This window comes from Phoenix dactylifera, chromosome 6 (genome assembly GCF_051530095.1).
Source record: "Phoenix dactylifera cultivar Ajwa chromosome 6, Ajwa_hap1_PhDact_Kaust_v1.1, whole genome shotgun sequence".
Lineage (NCBI taxonomy): Eukaryota > Viridiplantae > Streptophyta > Magnoliopsida > Arecales > Arecaceae > Phoenix > Phoenix dactylifera.
The window spans coordinates 4,349,619-4,374,903 of NC_143195.1; the positions used below are offsets into that span (position 1 = coordinate 4,349,619).

General features: G+C 38.8%; 3 protein-coding genes across 9 annotated transcripts; all 3 read left to right on the top strand.

Moving 5' to 3' along the window:
- Positions 1-3,527: 3,527 nt before the first annotated feature.
- On the top strand, positions 3,528-14,922 carry LOC103724224 (uncharacterized). Its single transcript, XM_008815419.6, has 4 exons — positions 3,528-4,925; positions 5,043-5,197; positions 7,604-7,827; positions 13,742-14,922. Exons 1-4 carry the CDS (start codon positions 3,752-3,754, stop codon positions 14,460-14,462), a joined length of 2,274 nt encoding a protein of 757 aa, XP_008813641.4. The 5' UTR covers positions 3,528-3,751; the 3' UTR covers positions 14,463-14,922.
- Positions 14,923-18,601: 3,679 nt separating this feature from the next.
- JOSL (JOSEPHIN-like protein) lies at positions 18,602-24,867 on the top strand. Of its 7 annotated transcripts, none has more exons than XM_008815414.4 (5): positions 18,608-18,740; positions 19,260-19,381; positions 21,345-21,441; positions 22,519-22,604; positions 23,205-24,867. In XM_008815414.4, exons 3-5 carry the CDS (start codon positions 21,423-21,425, stop codon positions 23,661-23,663), a joined length of 564 nt encoding a protein of 187 aa, XP_008813636.1. In that variant the 5' UTR covers positions 18,608-18,740; positions 19,260-19,381; positions 21,345-21,422; the 3' UTR covers positions 23,664-24,867. The 7 variants fall into 7 exon arrangements, 6 of the variants coding, with proteins under 6 accessions (XP_026656217.1, XP_008813640.1, XP_008813636.1 ...); XM_088723191.2 differs by having other exon boundaries at positions 23,181-24,856; XM_026800416.3 differs by lacking the exon at positions 21,345-21,441 and having other exon boundaries at positions 18,602-18,740.
- On the top strand, positions 23,702-24,486 carry LOC103724222 (Fasciclin-like arabinogalactan family protein). Its single transcript, XM_008815413.6, has one exon. It carries the CDS (start codon positions 23,702-23,704, stop codon positions 24,323-24,325), a length of 624 nt encoding a protein of 207 aa, XP_008813635.2. The 3' UTR covers positions 24,326-24,486.
- Positions 24,868-25,285: the final 418 nt, after the last annotated feature.

The window sequence follows — 25,285 nt, forward strand, 5'->3', positions numbered from 1 at the left end:
TGAAGCTCTGAAGAAGGGGGGACTACCAGGGAGGAAGCACTGCCCGACTACACCCGACTAAAACCAGGTATGGACCCCCTGTTAATAACATTATAAAGCATGGAGAAACCCCTCTGTGGGGTGCTCTTCCCCTCTGTGTCAACAGTGACATAGAGGGGAGGAGGCCGGCACAGGAGAGGGAGAAAAACCCACAATCCCTGGGTCGGGCCGGACTCACAGGCCGCGACCATCCGGACCGAACCCAACCGAGTTCGGCCTGTTGACGAACCGGACACCGCGGCCTCGGCCGCGGGTACCTTGGGGTTCGGGGGGGGGCAACCCAGGCCGCCATATCTGGCCGGGACGACAACAGAGGCGGCCACAGGGCCGCCAGCCCCGGCCGGACCACCACCTCTTCTCCGGCAAGGGGTGGTGGTGCCGGAAGGAAGGACCGAAGAAAAGAAGAAGAAGAAAGAAAGAGGAAAAAAAAAAAAAAAAAAGAGAACTCACCGGACTTTGAGGCTTCATCCTCTCCGGCCATGCCTTGCCGTGGACGGAGCGGGTGGAGGCTCTCGTTTATAGCCGGATCCCGACCCATCTCCGAGCCTTTCCCCTCTCCGGCATTACTTCGGAGGGAGGAAGGGCTGGCCTTCCCTTCCGCCGGCGCTCCGGGGGGAAACTCCACCTCGGTTGGTAGATCGGGGGGAGCCTCGTCTCCCCGGCCGCCTGCAAGGAAGAAGAGGAGGGTTTCGGTGGGCCGGAAGTCAGGGTTTCGGCGAAAATAAAGAAGAAAAAAAAAGAGAAAGAGAGAGAGAAGGAGAGGGAGTGACTGAGAGAGAGAAGGCCACAGATCTGGTCGGAGGACCGGTCGGAGGCGTGGCTTCCGGTGAGAACGAAGGAGAGAAGAGGGAGAGAGAGAGAGAGAGAGAGAGAGAGAGAGAGAGCCGGAGGAGAGAGGGAGGCGATGGAGACGAAGAGGCGGAAGCCTCTGGAAGGGGGGAAGGAAAAGGTGATAACGGGTTCGCGGGTCGGATCCGAATCCGAACCCGCAACCCGTTAAGCCCAAAGAAAAAGAAAAAGAAAAAGAAAAAGAAAAAGAGAAAAAAAAAAAAGGGAAAGGGTTTAGCCAAATTTGACTAAACCCGAGCCCAATCAAATTGGGCTAAGTCTGGACAAGCCAGACTATAAATTTAACCAAAATTAAACCCAAATTAAACTTGGGATTAAGCCTAATGACCAATTAGAAGGCCAATTAAACCATATGGACCCAATCAAGACTCCAATATGAACACATTAGACTTGGGCTAAATTTCAGGTAGAATCCAAACAAGTAAAAGGAAATAATATGCTCCTTATAATGTGATTTTAGGTGACTCAGGATCCGTCACCAGGACGTAAGAAACTTGGGAGAAAACGAATCACTGTAAGTAACCTGTCCTAATCCTGTTATGGATCATGTTATGTTATTAATGTTTCCTAAGCATTTATTTTAAGTATATATGTTTCATACATGATATGTTACAATGCATAAGTAACTTTAATGATCCCAGAAACTATGGCTATGTATGCAACATGATGATACTGATATTATAATCATGCATGTAAGTTTATAAAGTCTTAGCTAGCCCAGAGGCACTATAATGGGCTCAAAGATGCTACTGAGAATGACTGAGCCGCCAGTGGCTGAATAGTAACTGAGCTGCCCCGCCAGTGGCTGAATAGTAACTGAGCCTGCCCCGCCAGTGGCTGAATTGGAATTGGGCCTGCCCCGCCAGTGGCTGAATAGTAACTGAGCTTGCCCCGCCAGTGGCTGAATAGTAACTGAGCTGGCCCCGCCAGTGGCCGAGTCTGACTTCGCAGTAGCATCCGAGAGTAAAAGGACCACGGCATGCCGGGGGGGCACGATTTCATATGCATATAATATGAAAATTTTGTGATTTGCACTACTGCTTTGTTTAAATTGCATACTTATTATGCCAGGATGATTATTAGATAAACATGCATGTCAGCTTCTCAAAACCCTGATTTACATGTTTAGTCTACTGGTTGATCCGGTAGGATTATGCAGGATTACTTACTGAGCCGTGTAGCTCACATCTGTTTATGTTTCGTTTTCTTTCAGATCCTCACCAGTGATCGCCATCAGATATGTTTTTATTTTGTTACAGAGCTTCGTATTTTTGGAGAAGCTTATATACTTCTGTACATTTGAATAGCATAGAAGTTCTGTATTTTTGGTTTCAAACTTGAAGGTTGTACTGCAAACTTTTAATATATATAAGGATGAATCCTTTTTGGCTACCTGTTACCCCTGTATGAGGCTGCGTGCTACTGTGGGCGATAGTCGGCAATAGCACGGCCGTGTCACGGATCCGGATCCGGGGCGTGACAGATATACTATCTCATGTATTTTTCACTTCTTAATTTAAACTGCAGTTGATTGACTACCGGAAATAACATTTACATATTGAAATTTTTGAGATCGAATCCTCGGCCACAAGAAGAGAGCTAAAAGATGCAACAAGATTTTCTTCAAAAAGACAAGAGGCAGCAAGATGTTTTGATGTTTCAGGGCGTCATACAACACAGCCATTCGTCCATGTATGTCCTTATTTTGTCTCAATGTCAACAGCCACCGAATCCATACAATATTTCACCAAATAAGTCTTACCAGTGATCTACACTTCACTCACTCTTTTCCTCCTCTTTCTTTTTCTTGTTGTCTTTTGTTTTCAATCTAGATGTGATACATTTTTTTCAAAAAAATATTTCCAGGATAACTAAAACATAATATTTGATGAGCAGCTTTTTTCTTAACGGTTCGATGTCTCTACTATTGTATTTTTTTTCTTATTTTTATCTGCCACATAATTTCATGATGGGCAAAAATCGAAAGTTACAATGATGAGAGGTTGGCCAACGAACCAGCTACAAATCGAATGAGATATAAGATAGGTCAAAAGTTTATCGATCCAAATCAGAACAATTTATAAAATAGATAAATAATACATATTATAACCTTGACAATTTATTAAACAGATACGCTACTCCGATCTACAATGGATTGTATCATACAATAGGTTAATTAAGTTAAATAATTAAATAGTTAAGCATTGGGTCCTATCTAGGTTGCTCCTTGGTCTTTTTCTCACTCTCACAATCAACCATTTATACCTGAGCCGACACTGATAAAATGACGACACAACCAACCGAGTACATTAGCCTTCGCAAGCAAGTAAAAGAGAGAGAAGGACTATTTTTCTTTTCCTTTTTACTTTTATTTTAGGAGTATGAGATTTACGTGGTGGACCAGGTTGACCTCCTACTTCATCTGCACGTCAGTGTTGAGTAAAAAACACTCATAAAAAGACTGTTCTTTTTCTCTATTTTATTTTCCAGACAGAAGAAATATAAAATGATAAACCTAGATATTTAGGAATTCTTGACCGTGGCTCCGTCGTATCGTACGGCGACGTGCGTCAGCGTCCAAAGACAAACAAAGTCGCGTCTCTCTCACTCTCGGTCATGATGACCGTAACCTTTCTCTCGCGTAGTAATTTTACGTGGACTTCATTGTGTTATTACTCTGTCTCTACGCTCTCTCCGCTGGCACCGAACGAGAGAGAACAAATAAAGTAGAAGGTTGTCACTCCACCGGATTGCTCCGACTCTTCTTTCTCTGTGTCTTTGTTCTCTTGCTATCTTTAACCTCGTCCACTGATGTGATCTGAGCTTCTCCCAACCTGCTCACTTCCCCTACTCTCTCTGATCAATGGGTTGCGGTGGGTCGAAGGTGGACTCGCAAGAGGCGGTGGCGCTCTGCCGCGGCCGCTCCGACCTCCTCGCCGACGCCATCCGCTACCGCTACACCCTTGCCGCCGCGCACGCCGCCTACTCCGACTCCCTCCTCTCCCTCGCCTCCTCCCTTCACCGCTTCCTCTCCCCCGTCCTTCCTCTCCCCTCCCACCGCAAGGTCGACACCCCTCCCTCCCCGCCTCCCCCCATCTCCGTTGCTGGCCACTCCCACTCTCATTCCGGCTCCCACATCCACTTCGATGACGACGACGACGACGATGACGAAGCCTCCTCCCACCACCACCTCCCCCATGAAACTCTCCCACCCGACTCCTTCCTCAACCTCTACTACGCCCGCAGCCATCCCCCGCCTCCCTCCGTCTCCGTCGAGCACCGCCCCGACAGCTCCGAGACCGTCCGCTTCGGCTACTCCGCCGCCTACCCTTACTACGGCGCTCAGAACCCTAATCCGGTAGCTTACGACCCTCAGCCCTACCCCTATTTCCCTTACAATTATGATGGAATGGGCGGCGGCGGCGGATCCTCTTCCCCTCCGCTGGCTGCCCAGCTGCCGCGCCCGCCGGCGGCCAGCACGGGCTCGTCCTCCTCCTCCTCCAAGGCCCCGCCGCCTCCCCCTTCGCCGCCGAGGACTTCCACTTGGGACTTTTTGAACCCCTTCGACTCCTTCGACAGATACTACGCCTCGTACCCCCCCAGCCGGGGCTCCAAGGAGGTGAGGGATGAGGAGGGGATCCCTGACCTTGAAGATGACGAGATCGAGGTCGTCAAGGAAGCCTATGGTGACCAAAAATTTGTGGCTTCCACCTCCGCCGCCGCCGAATTGGGCACTATTGGTGGGCGCAGCAGTGTTGCAGACCATTCGCACGGTCACAAGTCCGGATTGGGGGCAGCTGATGATAATCCAGAGAACGAGCCGCAGCTGGTGGACAAGAAGGTGGTGAGCCGTGATGTGCGGGGGAAGCAGGAGGAGAAGCGGAGCGTCGCGGCTCCTCAAAGGTTTCATGATCTCTCCGAGATTGTGGCTGAGATCAAGGCCCAGTTTGACAGGGCATCCGAGTCGGCCAGGGAGCTCTCTCGCATGCTCGAGGTGGGGAAGCAGCCGTATTACCGCAACAACTCTGTGTTTGAAGGTGAAGGAACTCATTCAATTCTTTCTTGTTATCAAAATAGTTGGTTCATGCAGCATAGAAATCTTTTTTTCCCCCAAGCACATTATAACATTCTGGAATGATTATTTTGGGAAACAGTTTCATCAAGGATGGTGTGGGTGATGACTCCTTCCTCTCCTAAAGGTGGTGATTTATTAGAGTTTGATGATGATAAGTTATCGGGTTCCGGGAATCTTTCTTCAACACTGCAGAAGCTGTATATATGGGAAATGAAGCTTTATGATGAAGTCAGGGTATGTCTCTGCACTCTAGATAGGCATTTCTGTTCTTACTGCTTTCGGTGTAATTTTGTATTGTCTTGGCTTTGGTTATTCTACAAATTCAATTGTTGATCAATGGTAGGAGAATCTCATGCCTTGAACCTCATTTTACAGGGCACATTTAGTCTATTGATGTCGATTGATGCTATAAATCTTTTACATGGATGGAGGATTCCGAGAGCTTGGAATTTTCTTCAGCTTACTCTTGAAATCATGTTCTTATTCCTTTTTTAATTGTACGATAAACAAACCACCTTTGTTTTACTCAATGATTTTTTGCTGGCCTTGTCATGAAGAATATAAAGATAAATGTATCTACTTTGGTTTGTACAGTTCTGTTCCTAAATGCCCACCAGGTCACTTCTAGTATTACTTTGGTTTCATTTTTTTTCCCACATTAGTAATAAATAAATTTGTTTAAATTTATTTCTCAATATGCATGCATAAATGTTGTCAGGGGCAGTCGCCTAGGTACTTGGACAGCTCCCTTTTGCCTAGGTTACGCTGACTGGTAGGCATATGTCTAGGAGACCACTAGGTTAACTTAAATATTCTGCTGTATCTTTTAGATTTACATAATGTTTTCAACCTAGATATTTACGTTTCATGCAAGTCACTCTACCATTTATAACTTTATGTTGTTAGTAATTCTAGTAAGATGATGTCCATAATTCTAGTAAGATAATGTCTAATAAAAAGTAGCATTTTGTCGATTTGTATGTTAGAGCAGTGTTATGATATTAATTTCTCATATAATTATATAAAATAATTATGACTATATTAGGTTACTTTACCTAACTATTTTAGATATTAAATTATCCTGATAGTTATAATATTTAAGATAAAAATATGGAGTAATAGCCCCTGTCCAAGTGCCTAGGTTGGTGCCTGGCCACATAGGGGCTGGCACTGTCTTGTGCAGGCACGTTGCTTATTGATTATCGAAGCCACTTAATTTTTTGACTAATTCTCTCTTTAAGTAAAAAAGATATTTGCTTTAAGAGAGATGTAATTGAGTCTATTTATAACATGTTCCCTTGTATTCTAATTGATGTTTGAACATGTTATGTTTCTAGGAGGCTTTAAATATTTGAAATCACTTAATAGAAGAATTGTTGAGTAAAACTGAAGTAACTAAAAGATTTCATGATGCATAGGTTAAGTAATTGACAACTTCATTGTTTATCAAGTGATATTTCTGGATGTGCTTTTTATGAACTAAATATTAACTCTGTATATGAAAACATGCAGTTTTATTAAACTTTAGGAACTTTTTTACCTGGTCATCCGCCTAGCTGCTGCGACATTCTTCCTAGGCCTTTGAAGGGCTAACACCTAGGAACTCACAGGCAATCTGACAACCTTGGAACAAGCTAGAAATGAAATTAAAAAAAAATAAAAATGATCATTCAATATGCTAGATAGTGCATTGCACATTACATATATGCCATTAGATTTGAAATAAATTTATTAGGATTGCTTGCATCATTGTTTCAATCAAATCATAACTCTATATATTAGATTATTTAGCAGATCTAACAGTTACTTAAGCATTTAAATGCATGTTTAAGAAGCTAAACAAACTAAATGGCTGGTACATGCTTAAGATGATACGATTAAATGATTTGACATTGTGAAGCTGTTAACTAGCCAGTCTTAACAACCTTTATAGCTTTAGTGTTTGATATTAATTTAAATCCTTTGGCTAAACACCATAAATTATGTTATATATCTATTAAGTATTAAATCCATACAAACATATGTATTTAGTTTTTATATACGTTTGAATTTAATATATCCCAGAAAATCTAGAACTTTGGGCATTTGCATGGCCGCCTATGTGGTGTAGCTATAGACTGTTAATGGGATCTCAATGATGCCTCCTAGGACTCCTAGGTATGTATATCATCAGCTTACAAAGAAAATGGCTTTGATAATTTCTTTTTTCTTGGTGTTCTTCTGAATTGATTCTTGTAGTCATGATTTTTATTCTAATACCCTCTCCTATGATTTTATAGTACAACTTGTTCTGTGACAGTTTCTGTTTTATCAACATCTTGCATCTTGTAATTTGCTGAATTAACAATTTTTTCTTAAAAGATTATTCCTTGTTCCCGAGGCCTCATTTGCTAGTCTAGTTAATGGACATGATTTCTCACAACATTGCTCCTACTTAAACTTGCCATCTTATCTTGGCTTTGTGACATTTCTTATCTATGATCTCATCAAAATTTTCTCTACTTTCATGATTCTAGATTTATCACCAGCAAGATGTCTTCTTTTAGTTGGTCATTTCAGATTGGTGCTTATGCTTTGATTCACTTTATTTGTTATATTATTTTGTGTTGCATTGTTCCTAGTGCTACTATGTTCTTGCAGGCTGAGGAAAAGATGCGGTTACTTCTTGATAGGAACTGCAAACGGCTGAAACACTTGGATGAAAAGGGTGCGGAAGCACACAAAATTGATGCTACTCGATCCTTGATTAGGAAGTTATCTACAAAGATAAGGATAGCTATCCAGGTTATTGACTCTATTTCAAATAAGATAAATAAGCTGAGGGATGAAGAATTGTGGCCACAGATAAACGAGCTTATTTTAGGGTATGCCATTCATTATCCATTATACTTGGAGTTCTTTTTACTTTCTATTACATATATAGATTTTCTCTATTTATGTGCAAACACTGATGTGTTTATGTATCCATATATAAACGCATACATAGATACATGCTCATATGTGTGTATGTACATGTTTTGTATGTGCCATTGTGCATGCCAGTGTAAGATATTTCATAGTTGATAAAGTAATCCATCAGATGGAGTTTATCCATGATTTTTACTGGTCAGAGCATTATATGGCTTTTCTTATATGATGATGCATTCTCATTTTTGCAGCCAATTTTTACAAATTACACGTATGAATTATGCCCTCTAGTTATATTCTCTGGAGGATGATGCAATTGTTGTCTGCAACATGCTACATTTAGTATTCTCTGATTATGCTAAATGAGATTTTTGTGCAAAAACATATGCTGGGAATTAAGACTGCAATTGTAATTCTGAAGGACCATAATTCGGTTAAGTATATTTTGAAATATCATCAACCTTAGGGATGGATGTAAATCGCATGTAAGTTGTAATTTACATTGACTATTCCTCTTGATTTCTTGATTAACCAGTAAATTGTGATGGCTGAATATCTTGTGAGAAAGATGGTCTGGAATGTAAAGTGATTTTTAAAACCTTTTAAGGTGAAACTACATGTGGCCTATCCAAATTTATGGTTAGATGCAGATCACTGGGTGGAGTTTTGGTGAATAGACAAGTCAGCATAAAGATGTTTTGTAATAGGTGATCAAGATACCAATACCTACCTCTATCCCAAAGCCCTACTCATCCTTTTTCAAAGCCTTCTGGCGTGCAGATGCTGGAGACGCTCATATATTCTATATTTCTACTTATTTTGAAGCACATAAGATAGGTTGCTTCTATTTTGCATGCTGTTACATGAGTTACAAAACTACACCATTTTGTTCCTCTTTTATTTGAGATGCAAATACATCATTTGAGTGAACATGATCATGTTTGCACCTTACTCTTAGCAACGTCAAGACATTTTGCTAAACTCAATTTTGCACACCAGTTGCATGCAGAAAGCATGGATGAACATCTGGGCTTACTTGATTATAGGTCAATATCCAGCATAACCATCTATTCTTTTATGACCAAAGAAATGTGATCAATACACATCAAAATTATTTTGAAAGGCACTAGAAATACATTTTTTATTGTGGGTCGGATCTATAATACCTCAAATCAAGGTCGGCGGAATTGTCTCGAATCAGGCGGTTCCGGCCATCCCGAGCCGTACCGATGGCTCACTGGTATGGTTCCGATAACGGAACCGTTGCCGGAGCTGAAGAAGAAAAAGGAAAGAAAGAGCTAGCAGGGGAGGAAGGGAGAGAGAGAGATGGCGCAGTTACGTTGGAGGCCGGCCTTGGCCGCGGGATGCGAGGCCGCGGCCGTTGCCCCTGTTTTGAATGAAATAGGATCCGGCCATGGCCTTAAAAAAATTCGCAATTTTTAAGTGAAGTCGGCAAGATATTTACGGACTTCACTTAAAAAATACAATATTTTTTAGCTGCGTCCGGACCTCTATTTCGTTCAAAATAGAAAAACCGGCCGCGACCTTGCCTTCCACGGCCTCCGCCGGCCCTCCGCTAGCGTCCACCACCTTCCTCCGGCCCTCCCTCTCCCGCTTGCTCTCTCTTTCTCTTTTCCGCTCTCCCACGGTCCCTCTCTCGGTACAGGCCCGGCACAGCCCTTACCGAGTCATCCCACCAGAGAACCGGTACAGTGTCTGGTACCGGTTCCTCCAACCTTGCCTCAAATAATGGAAAAATCTGATAGTTTGAATCTAAAGACGAACCTCACACAACACATGTCCCATCACTCATTTTCAAAAGTTGGCAAGTGGAGGTTCGGTATTGGTGACTAAGAATCAATATCAATATTCGAGTTCTTTTACATGCTCAAGAAGGGATGATTTTAGATCCATTAGTGCACTGTATAAGGAAGAGACATAAATACCCGGAGTCAAAGGTTTTTGTGCCTTTTTTGAAAATGAAAGCCATAAAGTTGGTAAATCTAGGAGCCAAATTATGACTTAGCAAAGGTTTCTTCATAGATTTTGCATCTTTTTCATCTATTTTGTATTTTGGAATGCCATATACTTGTACTACATTAAAAATGACAGTTTCAGATCAGAGAATATTTTCTCTAAACTCTGGCTATCATATTTTATTAGCAAAAATAACCTTTCATTTTTTCTATAATACCTATAAGTTCTTGGCACCAAATAAATAAGGAAAAAGTTTAAAAATCCTGGCTGTAAACAAAGAAGGAAGACAAACTAATCACAATCTTGGTATTTGACAAATAACATAAAAATAAAAAAAAAATCCCAAATGTATGCAAATAAGGAAAAAAAAATTATTTGTGTCTTCTATGGAAGCAAAAGAAGTCTCCCTTTGTTCCTCTCTGACATTTTGTGAAAATAAGGAAAAGAATTATAAGTTTTGGCTGTCAAAAAATATGAATCTAACTGTGTTACAATTATGGTAGTAAAACAAATGAAAAAAAATCCTAACTGTAGACAAATATGTAGAGGAGCTTAATTGCAACCCCAGCAGTAAACAAATAAATTTCAAATTTTACTTTTATTTTGTCCCTGAAACATGCATTGCACATGCCCATTGCTAGTCTATGTTATATATATGAACTCCATAAATGATCAAATAGGAAATAAACTTATTTTACAAAACTAAAAAAATAGATCCTAAAAACCCTAGAAAGATAGAGGTATAAAGAAGTCACCTAACCAGCATGCAAAAGTATTGAAATAATATAAAATGTGATATTGTGATGAGATGTCTGTGGAGTGTGCATATTTGGATTGTGGCTGAATAATTGAAGAGTTCACTGTGCTTGATAGAGCTATGTGGCTCTTATGAATTTAATCAGTGGTCTCTACTAGTACCAGAACTCTAGATGATATCTCTATAGAATTGTTTGGCAATAAGAATAATATGCTCCTTAGAAAAAGATGGGATAAACAAGACATATTGAAACTTGGAAGGATGATGACAGAATGGTTATATTCTGTGTAAACTAAGAAATGCAGTAAGCTAGAAGAAAATCAACATTTAAAATAGATGGTTGATCACATCTAATAAAAATTGAGTATGTTTTATGTAGTGAAATTGTTCTCATGCCATTGATTTTGTAAGGGGACTGTGAATTCTTAAGAAACTCATGGGACCAAGTCAGTCTTATTTTATCCCTTCTAATAAACTGGTACAGGTCTGTAAAATCCCCACTAACAATACAAGGTGCTTTCTCAAAACCATAACCATCCATCCTTGCCCTACTATTTGGGGCTGAGAGTCGGCTTTATAAATCCTCATTTTGACTATTTTTTATGACTGATTAGCAAGCTAGCATCAACTATCCACCTTTACATTGGGGTTGCAAACCAGCATTGGTAGTATTAGGGTGCTTTCTCAAGAAAAAAGAAGATTAGATATAATAGTTTCTAAGCCAACATGGCCCTTATCATATTTAATGTTATGTTCAAGCTTAGGAACAATCTTGAATTTTCACTACAACAATCAAATTTTGGGTCTAGTAAGTCCAAGTTGGACTAGGTGAAATATCTCTAGCTCAGATTTAACACTTCGTGATTTTTGGACTTTTGGTTTTGATCTAGGAGAATCATTGGATCCTTCATGGACCAATTTGGCCACTTTGGGTATGTTTGAAAGGGTTTAGGGGCAAGGTCCACATCCGAGACCGATTTGTGCATTAAAAACTTTCAAAGGGTATAACTTTTACATGCGATGCCTTTTTTCAAGTTGAGTAACTTTTTGGGATCTATGTTGTGGCGACATGTTAATAGTTTTCTTAGGAACAGGACCAAGGTCTGCAATACCGGAACCGACACCTATGCAGTAGGCCGATGGTAAGGTACGGTACGGTGCTGTGCCATTTTGACGTGAACTAATAAAGGGGAACTTGCAAAGGAGGGGGAGAGGGAAGAGAGGGGAAAAGAGGGAGGGAGAGGGCACAGAGAGAGATAGAGAGGCATATGGAGGGGAGAGAGAAGGAAGAAAGGAAAAGAGAGAGAGAAAGAGGGAGGAAAGGAGGGAGAGAGGGAGAGGACGTCGGAGAGTGAGAGTGGAGGCGGGAAGGGGCAGAGAGGGCTTTTACCTCTATGGTGCTGAAACAGAGGTGGAGCTCGTTTCAAAATGAAATAAGGGCTTTAGCTCCTTTATATATATATATATATATATATATATATATATATATATATTTAAATTTTTAAGTGAAGTCGGCAGCGATTGGCAACTTAATATTTTTTTTGAAATTTTTTAAATGAAAGTCAGTAGTGACTACCAACTTTAGTTAAAAAATTTCTATATATATATATATATATATGTGTGTATATATATATGTGTGTAAATATATATATATATGTATACATATATCTACATATATAAAGGGGTTGAAGCCCCTATTTTGTTTAGAAACAGGGGATCCGGCTCTATTCGAGCATCATGGAGTGAGGGCTTCGAAAACCCTCTCTCCCCCTCCCTCCGCCTCTCTTACTCTCTCTCCCTCCCTCACGCCCTTCTCTCTCTCTTTCTCTTTCCTTCTCCCTCTCCTCCTCTCTCGCCGGTTTTTTGATTTGAAGGCCAGAATCGTCCCGGTCCACCTCTAGTATAGCTCAGTATGCTTCGAACCAGGCGGTTTGGGATGGTACCATCGACGTTCATCAAGTCAACAAATTTTGAGACTATTTAAGCCTCCCAAATGCCCAATCAAACAAAAGTTTATCTGTTTTGGAAGCTTTTGACTAGGTTATATCTTCTAATCTAGGAGGATTTAGGCAATATAATAGAAAGCTAAGTTGATGTAAAAGTCGAGATCTAGCTCTTTAGCATTTTAGTCTTTTCATAATTATTTTTACTAGTTACTTATTATTTTCAGAAAATCCTAACATATTTTGACTAGTATAGGAATCTAACTGGATTTTAGGACTTGACTAGAGATGTTGTAGTCAGTTTTATTATGGAATTAATGAAAGCATAAAGGTTCTAAAGCCCTGCTTCTGAAATTTCATTATTTTGTTATTATTTTCTTTTAGAGGTCTAGGTTGAGCAGATTAAAAGAATTGCTTCCTTCTCTCTCCAATCGGTTTAGATTTATTGGGTCAGCCAATTTTCACTAGTCGTATTTAACTTGTTTAGAAAAGCTCTAGATTTTGGAGTTTGGACTTAAACCTACTCATTGGTCCAAATATAGTTGTGATGTGGTCAAACTTGAACCAAGGTTGGAATCCAATTGTCTACATTGTATCTAAGTTTGTTCCTTGTGCTTTAAGCATTTGTCCATAAGCTGTAAGTTTGCTATCATCAGTGGTTCTTATTCGTGCTGCAAGCTTATTGATTGAGCTTAATTATAAAAAAGCTAACAAAATTCATGGCCTTCTTCGATACATTCTTTTTTCCATAATATCAAATTACATATGCTGCTAAACAGGATGCTGGCTTCCTTGCTAAATTTGTGGTGAATTAATTAAATGGTGGGAAAATATTTTGACATACATTCCATTTTGCTTGACTAAAATATTGTACTTTCTGGCTTTCCACTGGTGATACTAATTTTCCTCTGCTCATCGCACTAATCCTAGAGTGACAATAACTAGTTGTACCAAAAATTTAATCCCTTTTGCTATTCAACATTTGTAATTCTTTTTCTCAATGATACTTCTACAATAGAATTCAGATATTTCTCATAGATTATTACTCAAGGGAAAGGATCTGCAGATTCTAAGTACATTGAGTGTCATACAAGGTTGGCTGCACTTGCATGTGAGTGTATTGGGCATGTGTTGTTAAAATTCCTTGTGCCTTAGTTGTGAAAATATTTTAAATGAATAAACATCTTGTTGCAGGTTTGAGAGAATGTGGAAAGTAATGCTCGAATGCCATCAGAAGCAGCATCAAGCCATATTAGAAGCTAAAAGCCTAGATTCCATTGCATCAGGTGGGAAGTTCGGTGAAGCCCATATCAATTCAATGATGGAGCTTGAAATGGAGCTGCTGAAGTGGATTAGCAATTTCTCTACTTGGATTAATGCTCAGAAAAACTATGTGAAAGCCTTGAATGGATGGGCAGCATTATGTCTTCATTATGAGCCTGAAGACACAGCTGATGGGATTCCTCCATATTCTCCTGGAAGAGTAGGGGCTCCGCCTGTTTTTGTTATCTGTAATTGCTGGTCACAGGCTATGGACCAGATTTCTGAGAGGGAAGTGCTCAATTCTATACATGCTTTTGCCACTACCATACAACATCTCTGGGAGCAGCACAATGTTGAACAACACCAACGGATGATGGCAAGGAAAGATCTGGACATGTGGCTCAAGGCTGTACAAAAAAAGACACAAGAGATTCACAAAGAAGTGGATGCATTAAACAAGAAACTAGTGCTCATTCCTGGCCAGAATGGTATTCCGTTATACGGAGAGGTGCATCGGGGCCAAACAGCTGAAGCAAGCAGCCTGCAATTAGTTTTGAGACAATTCTTTGAAGCCATGGAAAATTTCACAGCTACTTCTGTGAAAGCATATGAGCAACTCCACAAGCACTGTGAAGAAGAAAGACTAGCTTAAGAGAATACAAAAGTTCCGGGGGTTCATGCAGTGCGTCCACGTGGAGGGAATCAAATGGACATCTTCAAAGCAATTGCCTGTGGTGGTGGCTTCTGATTGGCCTAACATTGCCTTGTGAGATAAGGATTGGATAGCAGCTTCTTAAGATGCTTTTAGCTGGGTAGATCGACAGTCATGACGATACATAATGGAATGACTGAGGGACTATTGGCATGAGGATGGTTGGAGCCGTTTTGACAGTTGAGGCAAGGCTTGTGAAATTTTTTTGCTGTGATGATATATTCCTTGGGGAGAAAGTTGGCAGCCACTGGATTTATAGTAGAACTAGCATTCCCCTTGGCGCCGCACAGGTATAGCAGTTGTAAAAAGTTTTGATTGTTAACTATTGTGATTTGTGACATATAGTCTTTGATACAGAGGGAGTCTTATATTTATACATCTAGGATATTTTTTTTTGCAATTAAGCTTGCAAGCCATCCAATTATGAAAGCATAGCTCAATACCATGGTCGAAAGCAACTGCACACATTCAATGCTGATCTTCTTTTTTCTTTTCTTTTTTTTTTGCCCTTTTCTCGCTCATAAAAAGGGAGTACAAAAGATTGATGCAGCATAAATGTTCCTGGAAAAAATGGAAACAAGTTAGCTCATACTTTAGTGTAATTGAGTAGCAGAAGATATTTCCTGTTTCCAATGTATTAGAATATGCCTAGGTGTTTGTAGTAAATAAAAAAAATGTAGCAAAAAGTTCAAAAAAATTGAACTTACCTTGCTTGAAAATGGAATTTATTTATTTTTAGAACTTTTTCTGCCCTGGAGGCTTGGACTTCCCAAAAGTGATGCTTCACAAAATATTTTCACAAGCAGAGCCTGTGCAGCATTCCTTGAATTTTAAGAGGTTGCTAATGTAGAATGGGCGAGAAGAGGAACGTAAATGGAGGGGATTGATACATTATTTTATCTTTCTTCAATAAAATATATAATTATTTTCTTTTATACTAATGACATGATTGAGTTTTCCCCCATCTTTTGATTGAAAAAAAAAAATTACTTAGGATTATGGCTTATGTGGTTATCTATTGCTTTTAATATTCAAGTTTGGTTTGAAACCTGCAAAATTTTGCTATGCTTTACTGGATGTGAGTTTGTTTTTTTTAATCAACAGTAAGGGCCACTCTGTTCCATGTTTGAAAAACATAAAAGTGGTCTAGGTTTATTTAGAAGAAAAGAACTCTTTGGGCATCAGACCTCAAAGCAAGGATCTAATTTTCAAGATCCCTTCATCCACCAATCTATTGTCAATAACAGAAAGCAACACTCGTCTTTTTATTCATCCAAAATGATTAGATCAATCATATCTATTTTAACAACCTCATTGGTATCTCATTCTTTATTGGAGGATACTCGGTTGCACCGGCCTAGTTTCATCCCTTTGCATCTCCGGCCACTAAATAAATGGTTTCTGTAGCAAGGTTCGGATTGTATCTTTTATGTGAAAGGATTATTGATCTTTTTCCACGACAGGACTGTTGGATTGTGCCCTATAAATCTCTGAGCACTTCGAACTCTTTCATTCATCCACATATATAGATCTTGAGGTGATTATTATGCGATGCAATAGTAGATTCACACAAAAGAGAGTGAATCCTTCTTTCATGCGAAATATACACTCCCAACTCATCAATCATATATACCGCCGGATACCCATAATATATTTGTTTGTACACGCAGTAAGCCTTAGCCAAGCCATATTGTCTGGTAAAATTGTTAAACCCTCTCGGCATCGAATTCAGTGCGGACTTTGAGATCATATTAGGTAGAAGACTTTGATTTGGGATCAACATTCAACATCACAATTAGTTTAATTGGATATTTAAGGATTGTGAACCGGCCTTCAAAATAGTAATTAGTAAATGTATAAAAACACCCAATTCACATGAAAACAATTCCTTTGTTCCTCTTTTCCAAATCTTTACAATATTTTTCTTGGAGGAGAATGGAGAGAGAGAGATACCCTTTCCTGTTTTTTGACTCCCCTCGCCATATCAGTTGAGTTACTGCACATTTTTCAAAGAGTTCTGCAAGGCCTTGTAGTGGGCGGCGAAGAAGGCGTCGAGCTCGGGCGGGACGAAGAAGTCCTTGGTCGGAGGAGCGGGGCAGGGGCTAATCCTCTGTTTCCTCGGGGCGGGCGGGCACGCCATCTTCGCCGGGATCCGGCACTCCGCCGCCGTCGGCGTCCGGCATGCCTCCTCCTCCTCCGCCGCCGCCGCCGTCTCCCGCCGGCCCATCAAGAATTTAGCGAGACAAAATCGCCGGAATTAAAACAAGGAGGTAAATTTTTTGCGGGAGAATTCTAAGAACGAGAAGTACGAGGAAGAGAGGATGAAACACAGAGAGAGGCGTGGATGAGGAGTGGGTACGAGTTTGGAATTTATAACGGAGTTTTTCTGCCCCCGGAGGTTGACCGGAGAGAAAGAAAGGCATCAAATTCAGGTAGAATGATAAGGAGAATATTGTTGTGTCGGACGGCGCCGCGGGGTTCGCATGAAGGGAGAAATCGGTTATTCTGTTTTGCGTTTGGTGCGGGTCTCAACTACATGATTAAGGTTGTTCTCAAGGCTTATCAAGCTTGCTTGTTATACTCGATGGATGGGGAAAAAAAAAACTAATTTAATTGATAAAAGCAGGACTTTTTTTTTTTTTTTGAGACTTTATAGATTTTGGCCATTGGTTTGTTTTTGTTTCAAATTCATTTTTGATTCTCCCCGAATCATAGATGTTGAGTGAAAATTATTTTTTAACAAAGTAAACAAAGTATGGATACAATGTTTTATTCGATATGAGGAGGCGAGCATATATGAGTGTGGCAATTAAATTGGATAAGGTAGAATCCCGGCCAGGTTGGATACACAAGATAAATTAAAAATTTATCGACTCGGATTTGATTGATTCATTAAATAAATTAAAATTTTAAATTTAAATTTAATTATTTTATTAAATAGATAATTTAAATTGATTTATAATAGATTAAATTAAGTTAAATGGGTTGAATAGTTAGGCAAGGAATAAAAAGAAGTTAAAACGGTGAAACTAGGTTGCTTGTTATACTCGGTGGATGGGAAAAAAAAACTAATTTAATTGATAAAAGCAAGGCTTTTTTTTTTTTGAGACTTTATAGATTTTGGCCATTGGTTTGTTTTTGTTTCAAATTCATTTTTGATCCTCCCCGAATCATTGTGTGTATCAGATGTTGAGTGAAAATCATTTTTTAACAAAGTATGGATACAATGTTTTATTCGATATGAGGAGGCGAGGAGATATGAGTGTGGCAATTAAATTGGATAAGGTAGAATCCCGGCCAGGTTGGATACACAAGATAAATTAAAAATTTATCGACTCGGATTTGATTGATTCATTAAATAAATTAAAATTTTAAATTTAAATTTAATTATTTTATTAAATAGATAATTTAAATTGATTTATAATAGATTGAATTAAGTTAAATGGGTTGAATAGTTAGGCAAGGAATAAAAAGAAGTTAAAACGATGAAACTAGGTTGCTTGTTATACTCGGTGGATGGGAAAAAAAAACTAATTTAATTGATAAAAGCAAGACTTTTTTTTTTGAGACTTTATAGATTTTGGCCATTGGTTTGTTTTTGTTTCAAATTCATTTTTGATCCTCCCCGAATCATTGTGTGTATTAGATGTTGAGTGAAAATTATTTTTTAACAAAGTATGGATACAATGTTTTATTCGATATGAGGAGGCGAGCAGATATGAGTGTGGCAATTAAATTGGATAAGGTAGAATACCGGCCAGATTGGATACACAAGATAAATTAAAAATTTATCGACTCGGATTTGATTGATTCATTAAATAAATTAATATTTTAAATTTAAATTTAATTATGTTATTAAATAGATAATTTAAATTGATTTATAATAGATTAAATTAAGTTAAATGGGTTGAATAGTTAGGCAAGGAATAAAAAGAAGTTAAAACGATGAAACTAGGTAAACTGACGCCACCATTGGTTGCACGGGCATGCATCTTAAGCTGTCCATTCTCAAACGAACGGATAGGATCATTTATTGCACCGTAGGATTTCCGTATAAGAACGATCTCTAGAGGGGATTAGGGATTCGACGGTTCGTTTGGACGCTCCGCTCCCGTAATTCCCCTCATTCCTCGTCGCCTCCTCGACGCTCCGACATCTCCGTCGCCGGCGTGAACGGAAGACGGCCGGCAGCGAGCCTCCAGCCACCAGCCATCCGAGGTAAGCGTCCCCACCTCGGATCCCTCTTTCTCTTCCTCTCTTCTCCTCTCTTTATCCCGTTCCTCTCTCTTCCTCGCCGAATCCCATTGGCTGGCCTGCGGGAGGCGTTAAGATCCCCTACTCTCTCTCTCTCTCTCTCTCTCTCTCTCTCTCTCTCTCTCTCTCTCTCTCTCTCTCTCTCGCTTTCGATCTCAATTTTTCGATCCTGCTACCATGATTGTTCTGGTGCGTAATTGCATGTTATTCCTCTCGCAATTATATTGGCTATTGCATCAATGGATTTTTCTTTCCTGCTAGCATGATTGGTCTGGGTGAGATGGGGTGTTATTCATTCTACAATATTTTTCTCTCAGTACAAGGAAGATCATTCTATGATGTTAGGGGCCTGTCGAGTTGCTTGGCTAACTTTATTTTAGATGCAAATGATGAATTACTAGTGATCCAAGCTTGTCCACAGAATTCAACTGCTGTATCAAGTTACATTCTTGTCTAAGTTGTTGGTGATCTATGCTTGTACAGGATTCAACTGTTAAGCCATACAAACTCGCTACTAATGGTAAAAAGGTGCAACATTATAGGGATCTGCTAGGTGTGAAGTGCATAGTCCCAGTAATTAAAATACAGCAGCTGCATTACATCAGGTATTATAAGTTCCATAGCTGTTCAAGAAACAAATAAAAGTCTATATATTTTTTTTAAAAAAAAGTGCTATAGTTATTTAGTATTTGTTCAACAGAAATGGGACAATTGGTGTAGATGATTGGGATCTTGTGCTGTTTATTTTGAATATTGTTATCATTTTTTGTGAACTTGAATAAAAGATGATGATACTGACACTAAAAGTCGTTATTTAAAGGATTAGAGAGTCCAAAAGTTGCTAGGAAGATGCTAATAAATGGTAATTTACATAAATTTACAACTCTAACTTATTTTTAGATATATATATATATATTTATTTATTACATCTTAATGTTGTCATAGGTTGACTTGGGTTGACCTGAATCTGTACCTGTGACCTAGACCCTTTTCCGGTTCAATGAATGGTCCAGAAAGCAAAGCAGACATGTTGGAGATTACTCAATAACTAATGGTAGATTACTCAGTAGGTATCATCTAGATATTACATCATTAAACCTACAATCACTTGATATCAGTATGTTGCACATAGACATAACGTGATATGGATTACCATTAGTACGAAGTCCACAAGGAAATAGGATTATAAAAATAAGTTTAGAGATAGCACATCAACATACAATGAATTAGTTCTATAACATCGTCCTCTAAGATTGTCAAAATCAATGACATGCTTTCACTCCCATCTATTTATTTTGAATGCTAGCTTGTTGATGCTTTTGCTATCTATCCATGGCCTATCATACGATGGACCAGTCTCAAACAATATTACTAATTAATTATGCCTCCTTAGCATTTCTTTAGCCAAGTTCATTTTTCAGCTTCTTCGATCCCTGCTTCCTCCTAACAGGATTGAATACAAATATAACTGTTAGGAGAAAAAGGAAATCAAGTGTCAAGAGTCGTTGCATTAATATGAATCAAATTTGAAATGCAGCAATCAATTAAGACACTAACTTCAAGTTAAAAATACGGTTCAAGAGCCCGAGTATTGCCATCTATAATCCAATTGACCCATATATATAAGTAGCGACACATCCATTCCATCTTTGTAATGGATGTGCATTTTTCCCGATACCCTGATTTTATAGGAGCAGTTATATGTGAGGGTCGATTGGATTTGAAGTGATAATCCTCAGGTTCTTGAATCGTAGTTTTGATGTGAAATCATTGTCTTTATTCATTGCTGCATTTCAAATTTGATTCAAATCACTGCAAGATTCTTGTGGTTCTTGACACTTGATTTCTGTTTTTTCCCCAATGGTTGTATCTGTCTTTGACTTTTTTAGGAGGGAATAGGGATCCAAGAACCTGAAAAATGAAATTTACTAAAAGAAACATTAAGAAGGGGGCATAATTATTTAGGTAAAATTGTTTGAGATTGGTTCAATCTATAATGTGCTATGGACAGGTAGTAAAAGCATCAACAAGCTAGCATACAAAATGAATAGATGGGCTTCAAGAGTGAAAGCATGTCATTGCTTTTGACAGGTTTAGGGGAAGATGATATAGGACTAATCCAGTATATGTTGATTTGCTATCTCTAGATTTATTTTTATGACTCTATTTTCTTGTGGACTTTGCACTAATGGTTATCAATATCACCTTATGTCTGTATGAACGTGCTGATATCAAGTGGTTGTAGGCTTTTAATGTTGTAGTATATGGATGATACCTATTTACTATTCTAGTGTTAGTTATTGATACAAATTGATTAAAAAAACTAAAATTTGTTGGAATCAGATCAAATGCAATATAATAATGCAAATACTTGCATATGACTTATCTAGGGTAGTTTGATATGGGCTAGTCCCAATTCATAGGTAAACCTAGGAGGAATTCATCTTTTTATAGGAAAAATCAAATGTAGTATGAATCAGTCCTTTTTATGTATATCCAAGTGCATTCATATGCAATTAATTGCATCAGTGTATTCAATTGGCAATTGAACTTTCAATATTATTTCAGCTTTTCGGAAGCTGCTCTGGTAGAATGAGATAATGAGGGTGTCTGGTGTTGGAGATGGATAAGGGGAGAATCTAGTTTATGTATATCTGTTTGAAAAGTGAGTAGATATCTGAACATGCTTTCCCTTTTTGTGCTATTGCCAACTAATTTTATCTAGTTCACTAATTTAGTTCACTAATTTTAGAATAATTCTGGGTTTGATATGAGCCATTGACATTTCCTTTCACTTATGCTACAATCATAATACTAGAAGTGGCTTAGGTCATGTCCAGGTCAACAAGAATTCTTTGGACATAAGTGATGATTCTGGGTCTACAATTTTGTCTAAGAGACTGGTGTATTGATTCTGTATCATGCCACCGTGTCATACCCATCGAGTCATGTGAGTCAAGTTTGGACTTACCATTCTGTTGAAAACACTAGTTTTTTTCTATAGGTTACAGGCCAACATATCGTTTTGTGTTAGTATGATCCAAAACTATGCAATTAAGGCCCAATTACAAGTAATCTATCATCGTCATGAGCATGCCATATTATGATTAGATTAATCTTGATGCCTGATAAATGGCAGAGAATTTGAACTCTGATCATGAATAGCTAAGAGTGGATCCTAGATTGGTGTAAACTTAGGTACGGGATTACAAAATGTTGAATTAAAAGGAAATAAAAGAAAGCAATATAGGAACTGTTCTTTCCCTAGTCCTCTATGCATTTCCCTTTTTTCACTTTAGTTCTCTCGCTCCATAGTGCCTAAAGAATCACATGAGGAAGCATTCTCCATTAAAGTGCCTTTCTACCCTTCCCCATCCCCTCACCTTTTTTTTCCACTGCCACACTGGCCCTTATCCAGCTTCAAACAATTATATTTTTCTCTCTGTAAAAATTTGATTAACCTTCTCATCTTAAGTCGCAAAGTATGTTTAATGAATGTTTTGTTTTGGTTCTATACAATTAATTTGATTCAATAGATGAGTGAATACTTCGAACATATCTTCTCCAAGAACTCATTTGTCATATAACATTGTGCTCCAGTTCTTTTTCTTCTGTGTTCTATTTCCGTTATACCAGTTTTTGTCAACTAGTATGATGGTTGAGGGACATACCAATGCAGCCTTGCGATAGAGCTTGAATTTTGTTTCTATTGCTTATATAGATTTATTATTTATTTTCCTAGAGGTGGCTATGGAGGTGAAACAAATCTATCATGAGAAGCAGAGGTTACAATTTTGTCTGTTGCATGCGCTAAATAACCTGCTTCAGGTATGTTTTTATACAAGTTTGACAAACCTATCCTCCTGTGTTTTCTCATAAATAATTTATTTCTAGAAAGCATTTCTCCTCACTTTTATATTATGCTTTATGGATATTGAAAAAGAGCAAATTCAGTATCTTTATGTGCTGTTTTATTTTTCTCAATTCTTCTTGAAAATTATTCTTTTTCCTTCTTAGATTGTTATCAATATTTGTAGAACAAAATGTACTCAAGAAGATGATCATGTATATGCTTTTGTGATATGTTTTTTAAGTTTTCTTTCACCAATTCAAACAAGTGAACTATCCCTAATGCAGGAAAGAAAGGCATGAAATGAAAAGAGAAGTACGAAGTACGAAGAGAGAACTTGCCTAAGTAGTGGAAAAAGAAACTGAAAAAAGAAATCAAATTATAATTGCTTTGAAAGATAACTAAAACCTGTATATGAGCTAAAACAGATTTGCTCTAAGTTGGTGAACACTGAATTTTGGATATGAGCTGAACTAATCATTCCTTATGCTGTTTTTTTGGACCATTTGTTAAGCATCATCTTGGTTAACTCATCTTTCTGTGTTTGATAAAAGTTTGACAGCTTTGTTGTGAATCAGGAAAAGGACTCATTCACTCGAGTTGAGTTGGATGCCATTGCTGATAAACTTGTGATTGAAGATCCTAACAGGGATTCATGGACTCCTCTATCGATAATTTTTAAGCCCCACCATAACGTGTTGACTGGAAACTATGATGTGAATGTACTCATCACAGCACTAGAGTCGAGAAGGAAAAGAGTAGTCTGGCATGATCATCGAAATGGAGCTTCTTCAGTCAACCTCTCTGGAGAAACTTTGATGGGAATCATGCTTAACATTCCTGTCAGGAAGTTTGGTGGACTTTGGAGGGGTAGGCATTGGGTTGCATTGCGAAGCATTGGTGGTGTTTGGTATAACCTTGACAGTGATCTTTCTTCACCCCAGCCATTTCAGCGCGAGGAAGAAGTAAAACAGTTCTTGGATAACGTAATCAGTCAGGGTGGAGAATTGTTGCTTGTGTTGAATGACAGAGTCTGAGGAATACTTTAGCAATCACAGTTGTTGAAATCAAACCCATGATCAGTTACATCTTTGAAATCATGGCATTATTTCAGAAGAGAATGAAAAGAGGCATTCTGAAAAGCTTGGTCTGTTTGTTGTGTTTCATCCCTATTTTGTGCCTGCTGCTTTTAATTAATTTGGGCCTTCCTGAGGTGTCTATGGACAATAGCATCAAGAGGTCTTGCAAGACTTTGTTACCTTGGAAGAGTTCAGAGGAGGTGAAACTAGGAGAGCTTGGGGAGATGATGGTTGCAATGCTGCCCAGTGATCTTCCCTTCACCATTTTTGTCCCATCAGAAGAAGCGTTTGAACATGTTCTAAAGCTGAGAGCCAGCGATAGCTTAACTGAACAGAAGATGAATGATACATATGCCACTGTCTCTCGCGTAATGGGTTTTTCTGCAGTTCCTCAGCATCTACCTTCTGGAGCAGTACCTTTGCACAAAGAAATATCTTTTGATTCTATATCTGGATTCAGATTATATGCTTGGAAGGATGTTAAAGGAACTCTGGTTGTTAATGGGGTCAGATCAGAATGTGTTGATGTCCGAAAAGCTGAGATTATTGTGCATATCATGAGTGGGGTGATTATGGATGTGGAGTTTGAGCAGTCATTTTCTCCTGATTACGATGACTGACAAATGATCCAATCCGACCACCTGACTGTCAGTATGGCTTTCACTTAGGTGGAGTCAACTTATAATACATATCTGGCGTACTTCAGAATATGTTAAACTTTGTAAAATGGGTCCTGTACTGGTAAATGCATCCGTCCCGGTGTTAGCTTTTCTGCTAATAAGCATGATTCAATCATCACTTTAATTTCTCTTGCGGCAGTGGAGTGTAAATCTGAAAAAATTACAACCTTTTGACCTGAAAGTTGTTTATGACCATCTGATCAGTGGAATTGCTATAACAGCAGAGGGTTCTATCATATGGAGAGGCTAGTGATCTGATTTTTTGCAGTGCTACATCAATTTGTGGAAAGATCCGGCGTAACTATTAATAATTCCCTTATTGTGGAGTGATGGTTTTGTGGTTTGACATCCAAGCTTGTGTTTTTTCTTTTGTTCTATAATGCTTTTTTGGCAGATGTAAAATTTTGCTTTAGTAAGATGACTTCAAAACTGGTATCAATATTTTCAGCTAAGCACATACCGAAAGTATAATTTGTTGTTCATGTCATGGTTCTAATTTTGGCTAGAAACTAAGTTTTCTACTCTTTTTTAGATAAGTTGATATACATGAGCATCTAATGTGGTAGAATTAGTTGATGTCTGAGGACAGAGCTAGGAAAATGTGTTGGACATGGTTCCAAATCTGTATCATCATCTGCTACACAGTCGGCTGCGCCTTTCCGAATGATAGTGAATTGGTTCTATGAACCCTAAAATCACAACCCTAAAATCACAAGCGAGCACCCGCAAAATCTATGCATTGATGACCATGTGTTATTCTCAAGCTCAACCAGTCATGCTTGCACCAACCACAAGCAGTGGTATTAAGGTAAAGAATTTCTTCCAATTATAATTGTAAATTGTCAAAAATGAATTGAATAACCCTCATTGTTATGAAAATCTTGAAGACACTGCCAATGA